General features: G+C 40.1%; 1 protein-coding gene across 1 annotated transcript; it reads left to right on the top strand.

Annotated features, from left to right (window-relative positions):
* The first annotated feature begins 754 nt into the window (after positions 1–754).
* MMP7 (matrix metallopeptidase 7) lies at positions 755–5,352 on the top strand. The gene is made up of 6 exons (XM_013955979.2): positions 755–926; positions 1,489–1,712; positions 1,826–1,974; positions 3,780–3,905; positions 4,428–4,589; positions 5,150–5,352. Exons 1-6 carry the CDS (start codon positions 819–821, stop codon positions 5,170–5,172), a joined length of 792 nt encoding a protein of 263 aa, XP_013811433.2. The 5' UTR covers positions 755–818; the 3' UTR covers positions 5,173–5,352.
* The last annotated feature ends 9,102 nt before the right edge of the window (positions 5,353–14,454 follow it).

The raw sequence follows: 14,454 nt of genomic DNA, 5'->3' as shown, positions 1-14,454 counted from the left end.
AAGTCTTTCCCTTCACATCAAATAGGAGTAGACTGGACTTAAGCCAGTAATCCCAAAACTCTTCTACACATGCTCAACTATACCCATATGAGCTATCCTAATGTGAGAAACAATGACAGTCTATTCTCAGTTATATACTCTTTCCTTTCAGGGTAATATTGTCACAAAACTGCACATCCTGAAAGAAATCACAAGCCAAGCTTTGGACTGATGTTTCCAATCCTCAAAAACTATCACTTTCAGTGGTGTTTGGTGGGGTGCACCTGAACTTGAGTCAAAACAACAGAACTTGAGTCAAAAATTTAGGTAGACAGTCTTACGCAGGCTCCCTAAGAAATGCCAGTTGTTTCAATGACATAACACCCCCATCTGTCTCATCTCGGCCTCTGCATAAACCAATACAGGCAGACTGTCTGGTCAAACAGATGTTTTAAAATGTCTTTGTGTATAAGGAACTTTGGAGGAAGTGCAATAAGAATAGACTATACGGTAACTGTATTGATGAAGTTACAGAAAGTGAACTTTCCTGTACACCTGTGGTTTCACTGCTGGAATAATAAGAAAAGAGTGAGCCAAAGCTGGCTGCTAGCTGTGACATGACATCAACAGGGAAGTCAACAGAAAGATTTGTTTAACATGCCTTTATTTACCTCTTAGAATAATGATGCCATTACAGTATCACCACCAAAAAATGAGTCATGTACATGATTGCCACATGCAGCTCTCAGGATCTATATAAGCATTACAGCTGTGGTCTTGGGAGACAGCAGATTGAACACTTTTGGCTTCAGCAAGGCTCCTTTGCAAGGCTGAGCACTATGCAATACCTCTTACTTTTTGCTGCCCTCTTCCTACCTCAGGGTCTTGCTTTTCCGACACAACTTAAACCACAACCATGGAGCTCGACAGACTTGGAGAATGTAAAGGTATGTTACCAGTGGGACAATGTAGCTGTATTGTGAATAATCTGGTTTTTTTTAGGTGTTTGACCTAACTATTACATTCCTTTCATGTTTGTTTATATTATCTTATCTTACACTAACACAACACTTACAGATACATTCACAAACTTTGCAGAAGTGACAGAAAATAATTTAAAGTTGCTGACTGGCTTAGATTCCCTAAATCTAATTTGCAAAAGAGGTCAAGTTCCAAACTAGTAAATTAAGAGAGGTATGTCATTTTTAAAACATCTCAAAAACATTATATGTACTACCTTGGAAGGCTGTGGATATGAATGCTCAGTAAATTGTATTTATTTAAAAGGATTGCTTTCTTTAAATACCTTGATGTTATTGCAGTTCCTTGTATACATGCTACTCTATAATACAGAGAGACAGCATTTGGTAAATTGAAATGGGAAGAAAAAATACAGCTAAAATTAGCAATGATTGCAGGACAATGAAACAATACAATCAAATATAAAATGCAATTACTAAAAGATCACAGACATACATACTAATTTTTGTTTTCCTTTTCTTCTTTCAGATATATCTTGATAAGTTCTTTCCACTTCTTGGAAGAACAGATAGCCTAAACTTAGAAGAAAGGATTAAAACAATGCAGAAGTTTTTCCACCTGACTGTAACTGGAACATTAAATGCAGAAACAAAGGAAATAATGAACCAGCCCAGATGTGGAGTCCCTGACATAGCAGATTACAAAACTTTCCCTGGAAGTCCAAGATGGAGAAGCAAGTACTTGACTTACAGGTCAGTGATGTTTCAGGTTTTATAGGGAAAGGTGTTGTTTAGGACCTAACTATGAGGGGTTCCTTCATGCCTAAATGCCTAAATGGCATTAATCTGTTTCTTTTTGCTGCCAGGATTGTTAATTATACACCTGATTTACGCAAAGCAAAGGTGGATGAAGCAATAAGAAAAGCTTTCATGGTATGGAGTGATGTGACTCCACTGCAGTTCAAAAGAGTTTTTTGGGGACATGCAGACATTATGATTGGATTTGCACGTCGTGGTGAGACTACTTCTGTCATTTTTAAAATACAATGGTCCATATTTGACTTACAGCATGCATTTTTATAACCAGAACTTTTAAGAAATATCAAAGATTTTAGAATTATTCTGAAGTTTCCATAGAGTTTATCTTCTCTTTATCATGCCGTCAAATTTATCAGTCAATTTTATTTATTTATTTATTATTTTATTTAGTTATTTATTAATCAATTTATCATCAAATTTAATTTATTATATATTATGAAGTAGTTTTACCCCCATGAAACCATTAGACAATCCCTTGGGAGTTATATCTGTGAAATGGAATTCAGCTCTGGAATGAGACACCTAAATCTAGATATTCAGGGCTATGTCTGCCTTGACAATTAGTGCAAACTAATGGGAACTGATCTGTAGAACAAAATAGCTGGTGCTGAAGACCCAGCATCCACAGGATGCATATTTCAGTCAGGTTTCCTTCCATCTAGCTCTGGTTCTGTCTGGTTCCCTGGACTGAACAATCTTTGGCAGCTGGGGTGCATTACGTTTGGAATTGGAGAGCATCTTCTGACTGAATTTCTTCTAGAAGGAATCGCACCGGTGCATTCCAAGATTGCACCAAGGTGCAAGAGAAAGCATGGTAAATGCAGATGATCACCAGAGTCACTTCAAAAGCTCACTTGTGATCCAAAGTAATACACAAATGTAGACATACCTTTCACTTGTGCCTGGCATCTAAGCTAACTGAATTTGGCCAAGCTAAAAGCCTATGGACTCAAAAAGTCAGCTCAGCTGACTTATTCTCTAGTTCCATTAACTATATTTACTAGATCTCCATTGATTATAAGGGAAAATCAGACACCTTGCTCACATGCAGACAACTGCAAGAAAACACCAAAATATTCTGAGTCCCTGCTTCACTCATTGGAAGCATATTATGTTGCCATGAAAAGTCTACTAGTGTGCCAGTCAAAGTGAAAAAGGATCCTGCAAGCTGGAATGGGCTTTAATCCTTCTTGTCATGCACTGGGACAAGATCTCTTCTGCCTGTGTTAACCTGTCCCAAGGGGTTGTCATGCCCACTGGTCCATCCATGTGGTCTGGGGTAAAGACACAAAATGGCATTCAAGCCCTCAAATATACCTGAATTGAATCAGCCAGGACAGTCTCCTAAAGGGGAAAGGGAATTTTCCAGAGCAGGTACAAATACTTTATCCTGTCAGCTTTTGCACTCAAGGTAGGAAATGATAACATCCCACATGCACTGTCACATGAGTACAGAATAGAGTGTACTCCAAGGCTGGGGACTAAATGAACTCAGCTCTTCAGGAACACGGCTATCTATCCAAAATCTTTGGCTTCCACTAAAATCAGTGTAAGTGTGGCTATCTACAACTAAAGTTGCCCAGCACCTTCCAACAGTGAAAACTTGCAGGTCCTTATACCATTGTCAAGCCTTAAGTATTGTTGAAATAATCCCTGAATGCTGTCTCAAAAACACATTTCCGGAAAAGGTTCAGAAAAATTGTTCAGCAGTTTCTGAATTATACACAAAATGAGGCAGATTTCCAAAGGAAAAAATAGTAGACAGTTCTGCAAGTAAGCCTGCATTATCATATGTAAGTTTTGAATTTCAGTCATGAATTTGGGGAGTGTTTCCTAGTCCTTGCTCCTTGATTTTAAAACCTTAACTTTCTGCTATTGTAGGAAACTTTTCTAAGGAAGGATAATGCACAACTTGTGCAAACAAGTGACATGCATCAAGTTGCTGAATTTAAACATTACAACTGATGCCATGTGACAACATTTCTTTCTTTTCAAATGCAGAGCATGGTGATGGAAGTCCTTTTGATGGAAGAGGTAACACATTAGCTCATGCTTTTGCACCTGGAGCTGGGCTAGGTGGAGATGCTCATTTTGATGAAGATGAAAAGTGGTCAGAGTACAATCAAGGTAAAACCCATATATGTGTATGAAAAGGGAGAGAGCAAATACACATATCACAAGAATGCAGCCATAGGAAATGCTTTCCACAACACTTCATGTATTTCAGTACCAACATTTCTTTCTTTCTTTTCAACTACATTTCTGAAGTGCTTGTGCTTCTTTAGCAGCTACATAATGTCTGTTCTGTTGGGATTTTAAAGCACTTTTCAAAGGCTAAACAAGGACTATGACCCTTTTTTTTTCGACACAAAGTATGAAAAGGTACAAATGACCAGCTTGTGGGAATAAGGTGGCTAAGAGGACAGTTGAAAAGAGACTTAGGGTCTCTGCATACCTATTCATGGTATCAGCAATGTTTTTATTAAAATATTATAGTTAAATAGGAAAGTCCCATAAAAAACTATCAAAACTCCATAGTTTCATTCCAAGGGAATGAAAGATGCAAATTCACCTGCTTATTCAGACTCTCTGCATGCTAAAAAGAAATGCCATGTCTTTAACATCATTTTCTATGCTTCTGTGCTGTAGGAGTTAATTTGTTCCTTGTTGCTGCTCACGAATTTGGCCATTCTTTGGGACTCGCCCATTCAAATGTCCGTGGTGCTCTGATGTACCCTACGTATTCATATGTGAACCCCAAAACCTTCCGGCTTTCAGAGGATGATAAGCGAGGAATTCAGAAGTTATACGGTAAATTCATAACGTGATTTGATTTTCAAGATATAACCTACTGGGGTACAGATTTCACTACTCTCCTTGATTGCAAGGGCCTCCTCATATAACACAAATCAAGTAAGGGGAGAAAATTTGGGGGAAAAAAACATTCTGATACACTCCATCCACCACCATTTCCATATTGCAGCTCACGGAGCAGCAGGGCAGACAGCCTGGCACACTGACTTCCTCCACAAATGTACACTGCAGAACAAATCCTGTGGACCTTGCTCAGTAAATGAGCCATTTAAATGAGTGGGACTACTGGCTGAGTAATGTATTGCTCCCTAGGAAAATGAGAGATACTGTCCCACTCACCAAGTCAATGGAACAGCTCAGTGGATGTAGAAACTACTCAGCATTAGCAATGGGGCAGAACTGGAACTGACCCCATTGTGTAAATTTTGCCAGGGGTACTTTTCTTTAAGCATTACCTTCCTCAGGCCACACAAGAGGAAAACAATGAGAATAAAACATAGTTTTCTGAAGTGTTCCTTTCCAGTATAATATATATGTTTTGTGATTCTTTCCAACAGGGCGCAAGTCTGCAAATTCTTGAAGAGAGTGTTTCAAAAACAAAGAATTCTCATCTAGTACTTGTGGGTGTTCCAAAAATATTTTACTCTTCTGCATAATCAAAGGAGAAGCTCTTGAACTGCACATTATGTCCCTGAATTTTTACATAGATTTATTTACACTTTATACAATTTGATTTGATAATTAAAAAAAAAAACTTGGATATTCTGTTGTCTGATGTATTTTCTTAGGGGTGGCGGATTAAATGACTCCTGCACATGCAATACAGACAGACAAATACCCTTCTGAATAGAGGCTTGGGTGCCTAAGGGCCTGTGTACATCTACTGCTACAATCACAAACTGTGCTCCTGGCTTCCTTCTGGTTCCCATGTGTGTCCTGTCCCTTTCCAGTTCCTGCTGATGCCTCCTCAGAATCATATTGTGCTTTCCATATAGCTCACACATAGAAGAGGTGGTCTTCACAGTCTTTCCTTCAGCACAGGCTGGGCAGTTTCCCCACAGGAAACAGCTTCTCAACTTTATTCTCTCCGTGGCTCACCAGAAAAGCAGGTTTAAGAAAGAGCGGACTAGGATTCCCATTGTTCATTATGATATTCAAACACCTTTCAGGTACTTTGTAATAAAAATAACAGGAACTCTCCTTCCCTCCTCAGTTCTTCAGTTTTATCTCAGACAAGCCCCCACTCAGGATTGGGCAAGACAAAAAAAGAGCCAGAAATGGCCTGAGGCTGATATTGCAGACTTTGGAAAGCTAATCCCACCTTGCCACAAAACAGAAACAACCACAGACAGACATAAACCTGGAACCACTAGGATGACCTACTAGTTGCTCTGAATGGTTGCTAGATCTGGCCAGTTGTCCCTGAGGACCTGAGCTACTGCCTGTTGCTAAGTGGGATGGCCTGTCTACCTTCCATAACTGAAGAGGTGAAATGCCACAGGAAAATGCATCAATGTCTATCAAATCCTAGGACAGGACAGTCATGCCTTCCCTGGCTCCTGAGCAAAACATCATCTGAGAAACTGGAAAGCCTCCACGGGAGAGGATGGGAGCGGGTGATGAAAATGGCTCACTTTGCACACAAGTACTAGTCTACAAACACTGGGGCTTCTTTGCATATCCAGCGAGAAAAACTATCATGGGACCACAGAAAACTCCCTTCATTAGGAGTTTTCTTGCTCCCTTATGGACAGAGAAGGCTTCTTCTACCTCAGCAACTTTACCAAAAGTGCACAAAGATCTAGCTTCTCAAGAGCTTGACAGCATTTCCCAGACTTTATCCAAAAGCCACTTCCAAGTACCCAAGCCATCTCCAAGCCATATGCAAAAGCATCAGGAGCTTCTGTCTGATAATGCAAGGGCTATGAGTCCATATACACCTGGGATAAAGTCATGCCCAGGACCAGCCTAGTGCAGGACACCTAAGAGAAGGTCATCTCATGGCCCTGCGGGACAGGAGAAGGTGTTGACATTTTCCCTAGTCAAGAACCCAGTGGAAAGGAGGAGGGCAATTTCAACCAACCTGTACTCAGAAGACTCATGTCCTGCTCTCTGAGCCACCGGACATATGCACTTCATAGGATAACTTCTACTCCCATAAAGCAAATAAACAAACATCAATGCACTTCCCCTGGTAGGATTAATTCCCAGTCTAGTTTTTGACTAGTTTCTGAGACTGAAAAGTGTTTTGGGGAGGGAGGGATTGTTACACACATCAAACCAGCTAGGTCGCTCCTACTTTTTAGTTTCTAGCAACTAGCACTAAGCAGAGCTGAGCTATGTGCCAGGGGCCCAGCCTTACCTTGGGCACTAATTCCGTAATGCTTCTCCTACAGAGACCTCAAACACATTACGGCCCTCTTTGTTTTCAGAACTGTTTTCAAAAGGCAGTCTTCATTTCTTACTCAGTTCAAGTCATTTCTATACTGAATGAAAAACAAGAAAGGATTTTGGTTTTCTTCAAACCAAAATTGCCATATTTTAGCTTGTGGTTTTCCTCATCTCCTTTTTTCCTTTTCTCCCCACACTTTGTTAATCTTCATCTTCTTTCTCCCTTAAGACATCTTAGAATAGCTTTATACTTTCAGCAGAAGACACTCCTATTCTGCAGAGTCCAAGCAGCTCTCACTTTTTTTTTCAGGAATGCAAGAAAAAACAAAAGCAGGTCATCTGATTTTAGTTAGCACAAAAGAACTGACCCACTGTATCCTTTGCAAGCAAACACTCTAACATTCCCAGGTTATGAGATTATAATGCGCCTAAACGGTCATGACTAAAAGATAACTACTCCAAACTCTTTGCGAGCCCAAAGACAGAGGACATATCCTTGTCACATTTTTTTCAGGGTCAGCAAATTAAGGTTGGGATATACTGATGGTTTGTCATCTTCACTGCTTCAAAGCATCTCTCACAACAATTTAGAACAGATGATTGCATTTACTAGGAACACACATTCTCCTCAATGTGACCCAGCTTTGTCTGCAAAATTACATCCATAGGCTACATGATAGCCCAGGCTATCATATCTACGTAGTGCTAGAGCAGACACAAAGCAAAAGGGCCTTTCAAAAGAAGTAAGGGTTTATTGTATAGAATTTCTGCCGCAAAACCAGACTTGACTGGGGACTCTGAACACCCAAAGAGAGGGCAGTGTCACAAAACCTTCAGAAACAGGAATTTGATTCCTCCCAAACACTACCCAACCAAGGATGTGCAGATGCTACAAAAGCCTACCACTCAGAGAAAACATGGGAAGCTGTATCCTACCTGGGGATCAATTGATCTCAGGGGATTACTCCTCTTGGCTTTCAGTTCTAGCTCCCTAGAACTGGAAGTCATGCAAAAAAAGCTCTAAGGCCTTCGGGGTCAACTCCCCTCTGTCACGTCAAGGAAACTATGTTTTCCTGCCTTTTCTTCTGGTCTCTTCAAATCACTCCCCTCCCACCTAGCACTTTACCTTCAAGGTACTGCAGAAGACATCTTCACTATGATAAGGGATCCATGTGACCCCCACTGCTCTTTGAATTACTCTGGAAGTGCCTTTAGCAATTGCAAAGCAGCAACTCCATAGCCACTTCCTTTGTAAGGAGAGGAACCAACCAGCTGGCATAGGAAAGGAGAGAGAATTAGAGCTCCAGGTCTGCCAGGTGAATAGCAGCTTATTCCAGAAGAAAAATCCTCTTATTCTAGTCCATCTGTCCTAATAATACTCACTGGATGCCCTCTCTTTGGTTGCTTGGGTGGAACTCAAGAGTTCACTTTCCCTATAAGAAGAATCTGACATTCAGTACTTCCATCAGTGTGATATGCTAAAGAGCTTTAGTGGAAAGGTTTGGGGGAGAGAGAAATAATTAGAAAAAAATATTCTCAATGGAAGAAACAGCACCAGGTGGTGGGGTGACCTACTTTAGTCATCCTGCTGACTGACACATCCAGCGCATCAAGAACATTAAGCACAGGGTATGAAGTGCAGTTCCTTCCTTCCCCTCAGAAAGGTTTTTCACATCCTGTGAGAGAGAAGTTTAAAAATAATCCCATCAAGTCCTAGCCACATTTCTTCCATAGAGAGCACAGGTCTCCTGAGGTAGGAGAAAAACAGTCCCAGATCTAGTAGAGGGTCAGATCCCAGACTGCAGTAAAGGCTGTGCAGAATGAGACTAGTGAGATCCACTGCCTGTTTGGATGATTAGCCAGCTTGGTTAAGCTGTGTCTCAGAAATACCAGACACTCAGTGGACCCAGTTTTGTTTTCACAACACCACAAGAAATGCCAGGAACTATCTTCTTTAGTGGGGTTATACTCAATCACAGTGCTTACAGGGCAGCATAACTGGCCCAAGGATGAGGAGGAGTCACTTCAGGATTTCCATACACCTTTCTCCTCCCTTCAGAAGCAGCACTTCCCTGGGACCCATAGGGGCTCATTGGCTCATGGAAGGGATGGGAAGCTGGAGCCCAGGCACATTGTCTATCAGTCCACAGGATTTCCATACTCTCTTAGCAGCCCAAAGCACTTCTCACACACCACCATCACATAGAAAGATAGATGAACACTAATTTTACAGCATAGCAGATTGCCTAACAGAGGAAAGGGTATATTTTGTCACAGATCCAGGCTTCCCAGTTAGAGAAAAGTGGGAGGCCTGAAAAAAACAAATGACCATCACAGTGGGTAATGAGCTGGAGGAGTCCTGGAAAGATGCAATGCTGACAGAAAGTATCCTGCTCTTTTAGCCAAGGACTCCACAGGGAACACAGCACAAAACAGAGACACACCATGATCTTTGCTGAGCTCAAGCCTGCATTGTGTCATTCACTGGTACTTCTCAAACAGAAAACAGACTTAGGAGACAGACTTTATCATAGGAAAGACTGTACAAGACACTAGGAAGAGTCATTCCTAAGGACACAAGGGATGCCTGCAGGAGGTGCCATACTGAAAAGCGACAAAGGCATGAAAACAAATACTTGACTGGAAGGAGCAGATTCATTTTCTATCATACAATTAATTTCCATAGGAACTGAGAAGAATGGGCTAAAACTCCAAAAGTGTATTCCTAGGAAGACTGTCTCAACAGTGAGACACATGGGAGAGACAGCTTCCAGCGAGGACATGAGCTGACCAGCCTGCAACAGGACCAGCACAAGGTGGGAGCGGGGCAACCTTGTGTCTTGAAGGAGGCATCTTTGACAGGCAGCAGTGCCTGGCTCCCATCTCCAAAGCATGTGAAATACAGTAGGGCACAGAGGGCAAAGGTACCACTGATGAGCTGTCTTGCATCTCTTGCAGAGTTCCTGCTGTGCTCCGTCTGCATACAGAACCTCTCCTTTGGGAAAACAGCTGCTACTGGCACACTTCATGTCCAACACACTCCTTATCCTGCGTCCTAGATGATGGGAGAGACAGCCAGGGAAAAGAGATGGAACTCAATCTTTTGGGACAATGAAACTCAGACACATCAAAAGAATAGGAAACATCTGGCTGGGACAACCTATGGGCTGGATAAGAAAAGGAGAAGAGGGTCCACACAGACTTTCCTGTTTCTGTTTCCTAGGACTCTCTTTGCTGTCCTGTGAGAAGGTGGGTGCAGTATTTGGGGGTCCCAAGGCACTTGGAAACACTCAGCACAAGGCTGGGGCCTGCTCTGGCTCACCAGCCCAACATTGCTGTGCACTCTAGAAGGGGAGGTGCTGCTCCCTGCAGTCAGACCTGACAGCTCATCAGAGGGAGCATCCCAAGAACATTACTTCTCATTTCAAGTATTTGTAACTGAACTATGCAATATCTGCTTCCATCTAGTGGTACGGCTCTGCAAACTCTGTATTGGCTCCACACCCTTTTGTAATGCATATTTTATCTGTTCACAAGCCCATGGCAGTTCCAAGAATACCTATCACCATTAGGGGAAATTAGGGACAAGGACAATGGCAGCAAAGGGTGCTGCCTCTTCTTTCTTCACTTTGTTGTACTGCATTCAGTGTAGATTTTTATACGATATCTTAGTACATACCTGAGGACCTCTAAGTGCATTAAGTTATTTAAATAGCATCTGCTATTTAGAAGGTATTATGCCTCCTCCTTCTTTGCTACAGAAGGAGAAATGGGTAATCAAATAGTATTTTGTTTGGATAGGGCTTTGAATTTTTGCTTGGCTGCATTACTGCCCTGTTAAATAAAAAGGCGGTTAAACACAGGTTTGCTATTCCAGATAGTACAATGAGCAGCAAACGAACTCTGGCTTGGGAAAGAAAAGCGGTAACATTCATGATGGTCCTTTGACCATCCACAAAGAAAGAATAAGCTTTACTCCTATTGTAAGAAAGTCATGGTTCCTACCCTAGAGAAGCTTTTATTGGAATGACTTTAGCCAGTTATTTGGGTATCTTGAGCCTACTCCATCAAACATGGAGTGAAACTCTGAGACCATGAAGTTGATGTACTTGTGATCAGAATTCTATACAAGAGGTGCATAGGATCTGTAGGCGAAAATTAGTTGTAATTAGTTAAAAATTAGTTTTAATTCACACTACCTTAGTAATTCTATCTAAGTAGAACTAGTACCTGCTGTGTAATCAAAGACTAAGTCAAAATGCATATGTTTGGAGAACTTTAATTGTATCATTTATTAATTTTTTTTGTCCTTAGAAGCGTTTTTCAGTAAATTTGTCCTGTATAAATTTATTTACACAAAAAAATATGTACAGAATAGATCTGATTGATTAGTACAAATTGAAACAAAATCACGAGTTAGTTATTTTATTCTTTTGAAAAGAGGACAGAGCTAAGCTCCATCTCTTTCATTAAACAGATTTTAAATATTTATTATTTTAAAAGTGTTTGAAGCTGTTGAAAACTGAAGGCATCAAAAGAAGTGGTGAAGCTTATAGTTTCCTGAGTCATCAGAAGTACTGCGGAGAGAAACCTTATCTCTTCATGTCTGCCTTTGCCAAATACAGCAGAAACACCATTTTACTTAAAGCACTAGTAATTTCCACAGGTTAAATACATTCATGACTTAACCATTGGGAGGGGGAGATTCTTACTAATCCCCTAGAGTTTTAAGTCATGACTTTCACCCTTTTTTCACTTTAACCTCTTTAAATAACTTCTCTCCTTTCTTCCAGATATTTTTTTAATTACTGCTTCCAGCATTACCTCCTCTTCTCAGTAGTGACTCTAACAATTCTTGGCTATGCTGGAGTAATGCACATTCAAATGAGACTTCAGTCCCTTCTTTTATTCTACCAGGATACTCAATGAAGGAGAATCATCTTTAATCCAGAGCTTCCCTGTGAAATGGGTGGCACTGTGTCCCTGGAATTAGTTTCCTTTGAAAACCTGGAAATTGAAACATTTCAGGGATGTATGGGAAGTTAAACTGGGCATAAAGGCACCTTCATTTATCTTTTGATTTAATTTAATAATTTTCCCAAGGAACACTCTACGAAAAAGAAAAGTAGTAGTGAAAAAAACATAAAGACAGAGTATCATGAATGAAGTGAGACAGCTGTCACACTAAGAAATACACATTTGGTTTGTGTTCTCAGCTATAGGATGATGGTGCTCCAACACATGAAGTGTCAATAAGTCCAGTTCTAAAGTTTACGTAGCAGCTTTCAACTCTTTTCATTTTCTGTATCTCCATGCTTGAGATCATGTTATGCACAGCATATGTTTCCAGAACTTTGTTTCATTTTGCAATGAGATATTTCTGCACACAGTATTAACAGTGATATTCAATAGAACTTGTCTCATCTAATTCTTGAGGAGATTTTCTGGTATCAAATTATTTTAAGCTAGGTAGTAGGGAATTGATATTAGAGCTCATTTTTAAAAGGGAGTGGGCACTAAGCAGAAGAGCCGGTCAGTACAAACTCCTGTTCTAGAAAGTATCTGTAATCAGTACATTTTCATTACTGAATTCATTCTGAAATTTGTGCTTTTAAATATTTTAAAAAATTATTGCCATAGCTGACGCTAAACTGCATTTGCACAAAAAAATAATGTATGCCATGCTGTTATATCTTGAGGTTCGACTGCATCAAGAAATCTGATTACGTGTATAGATGTTAGTTGTTCATATGTGATAAGTAAAACTATAACTGAAAAATATATGATGATTTTACTAGCCAAATTTCCTTCACTGGTTGACAAATTGCATATTTTAAAACCCTAATCAGAAACCAATTTAAATGATTGGTAAAAGCAGAATTCAATATATTTATTTTCTTCATGCAATCTACTTCTGAGTTAAGAAAATGAGGTTTAACATTTGCAGTTCTTTGTTAAAGCAGGTCTATGTTTCATTTTAAATTACGTATAACAAAAATTCACAATATTGTTACTCTTTTTGTCCCAAACAATTAAGCAATACTCATGGTCTTATACTAACACTATGGAGTCTTGGGGGGGAAGGGAGAAGCTGATAAAAAATCTAGGTATTCCTTTCATCTTATAAACTGAATATTGAAAGTTTACACAGTTCAAATACTGAGAAAAAAATCATTAAATTAGTAAGTAAAAAGTCCCTACCTCATGGACTTCCTGACCCAAAAATTACTTAAGGCAAAGACATTATTCTGGGGAATTACTACTCTATGCTTGTCCTATTTTTATACCTTTGTCTAGGTGGTCCCTGTGAGAGATCAAACACTGAGCTGCACAAATCTTTTTTTGGACCTAGTACAGTTGTTCTTATATTTGCCTCATTTTTCCCTTTTTACAGGATATATCCTTAAATCCAACTTGCTTTTCCAAGCTTCTTTGCAATCAGTACGCTAACTAAATGCTCCCTCTTACAATTCTTTTACAAGGTGATTTTATCAACCTAGTTCTCCTTACCTTCATCCGGCTATTTAATAACTCTGACTTATCTCACCACTTTCTCAACACTTCTCCTTTTTCTTTCTCATTCATACATAGGGTAACCAGGGCTCTTTTTCCTCCTCAGCTGAACAATAAAAATATGTTTGCCTCTATTGGGTGCTATTCCTAAGAAAGACGAGGCTACTACCCCAGTACCCTGTCACCCACGATGCATTCAGATCCAGGAGAAAACCTGCCATCAGACAGCTGAGCTCCCACTCCAGCTCTGCGTGGGAACTAGGCTTTGCACAACGGCTCCTATTGTTTCCGCTTTTATTTTGCAGTGGGGCTTAATTACCACATACACTAGATGAGGGCCAGGGATACCCACTAGTAACAGGGGAATGAGATCTCCAGAGAATAAATTTAATGACATCAGCATCAGAAATTCCAGCCTTAGGTATATAAATTTAAGCTGCTGCAGGTAAAAAGCTGACAGATACATGACGGGAAAGAGCTGATGAGCCACAAAAGAATGAACTGTGCCCTGTCACAGTACCATCCTCTTGGCTCTTCCTTAATAGTGTTAACTGGAAATTTCACCCAATCTGAACATGCTTTTTTCTGTTTTTATAAAATTATGTCTTAGACGCTTCAGCAAAACTGGCCTCAAACAGGATGTTCTTAGCGGTATAATGCTTTCAGTTTCAGCAATGTCAATCTGAAGTAACACCACTGACGTCAATGGAATTATTTTGGATATATTTGAAAAATGTTAGCAAAGGACTAGAGAAAATATTACCTGTTTTGATTACTGTTACAGCAGGAACCATCAGAAGCCAGAGAACTCCAGATAATCACTGCTTGTTGGAAAAGGTTGAGGAAAACTACTGGAGGGCGGAGAATTGTTAATGTTTTCTGTCAGCTCTAAAAACAAAGTTCATGGACAAAAAACAAGAAGCACAGATAAAAGCAACAACTGATCAGGGATACAGGA

This window comes from Apteryx mantelli, chromosome 1 (assembly GCF_036417845.1).
Source record: "Apteryx mantelli isolate bAptMan1 chromosome 1, bAptMan1.hap1, whole genome shotgun sequence".
NCBI classification, from domain to species: Eukaryota; Metazoa; Chordata; class Aves; order Apterygiformes; family Apterygidae; genus Apteryx; species Apteryx mantelli.
This window is presented reverse-complemented; position numbering and strand designations above follow the sequence as displayed.

Bases quoted from the DNA above. Each gene is read 5' to 3' on its own strand.
- MMP7 (XM_013955979.2), top strand. From the start codon at position 819: ATGCAATACCTCTTACTTTTTGCTGCCCTCTTCCTACCTCAGGGTCTT. The intron at 927-1,488 runs GTATGTTACCAG...TTCTTCTTTCAG, and splicing joins CAGACTTGGAGAATGTAAAG to ATATATCTTGATAAGTTCTT. The intron at 4,590-5,149 runs GTAAATTCATAA...TCTTTCCAACAG, and splicing joins AGGAATTCAGAAGTTATACG to GGCGCAAGTCTGCAAATTCT.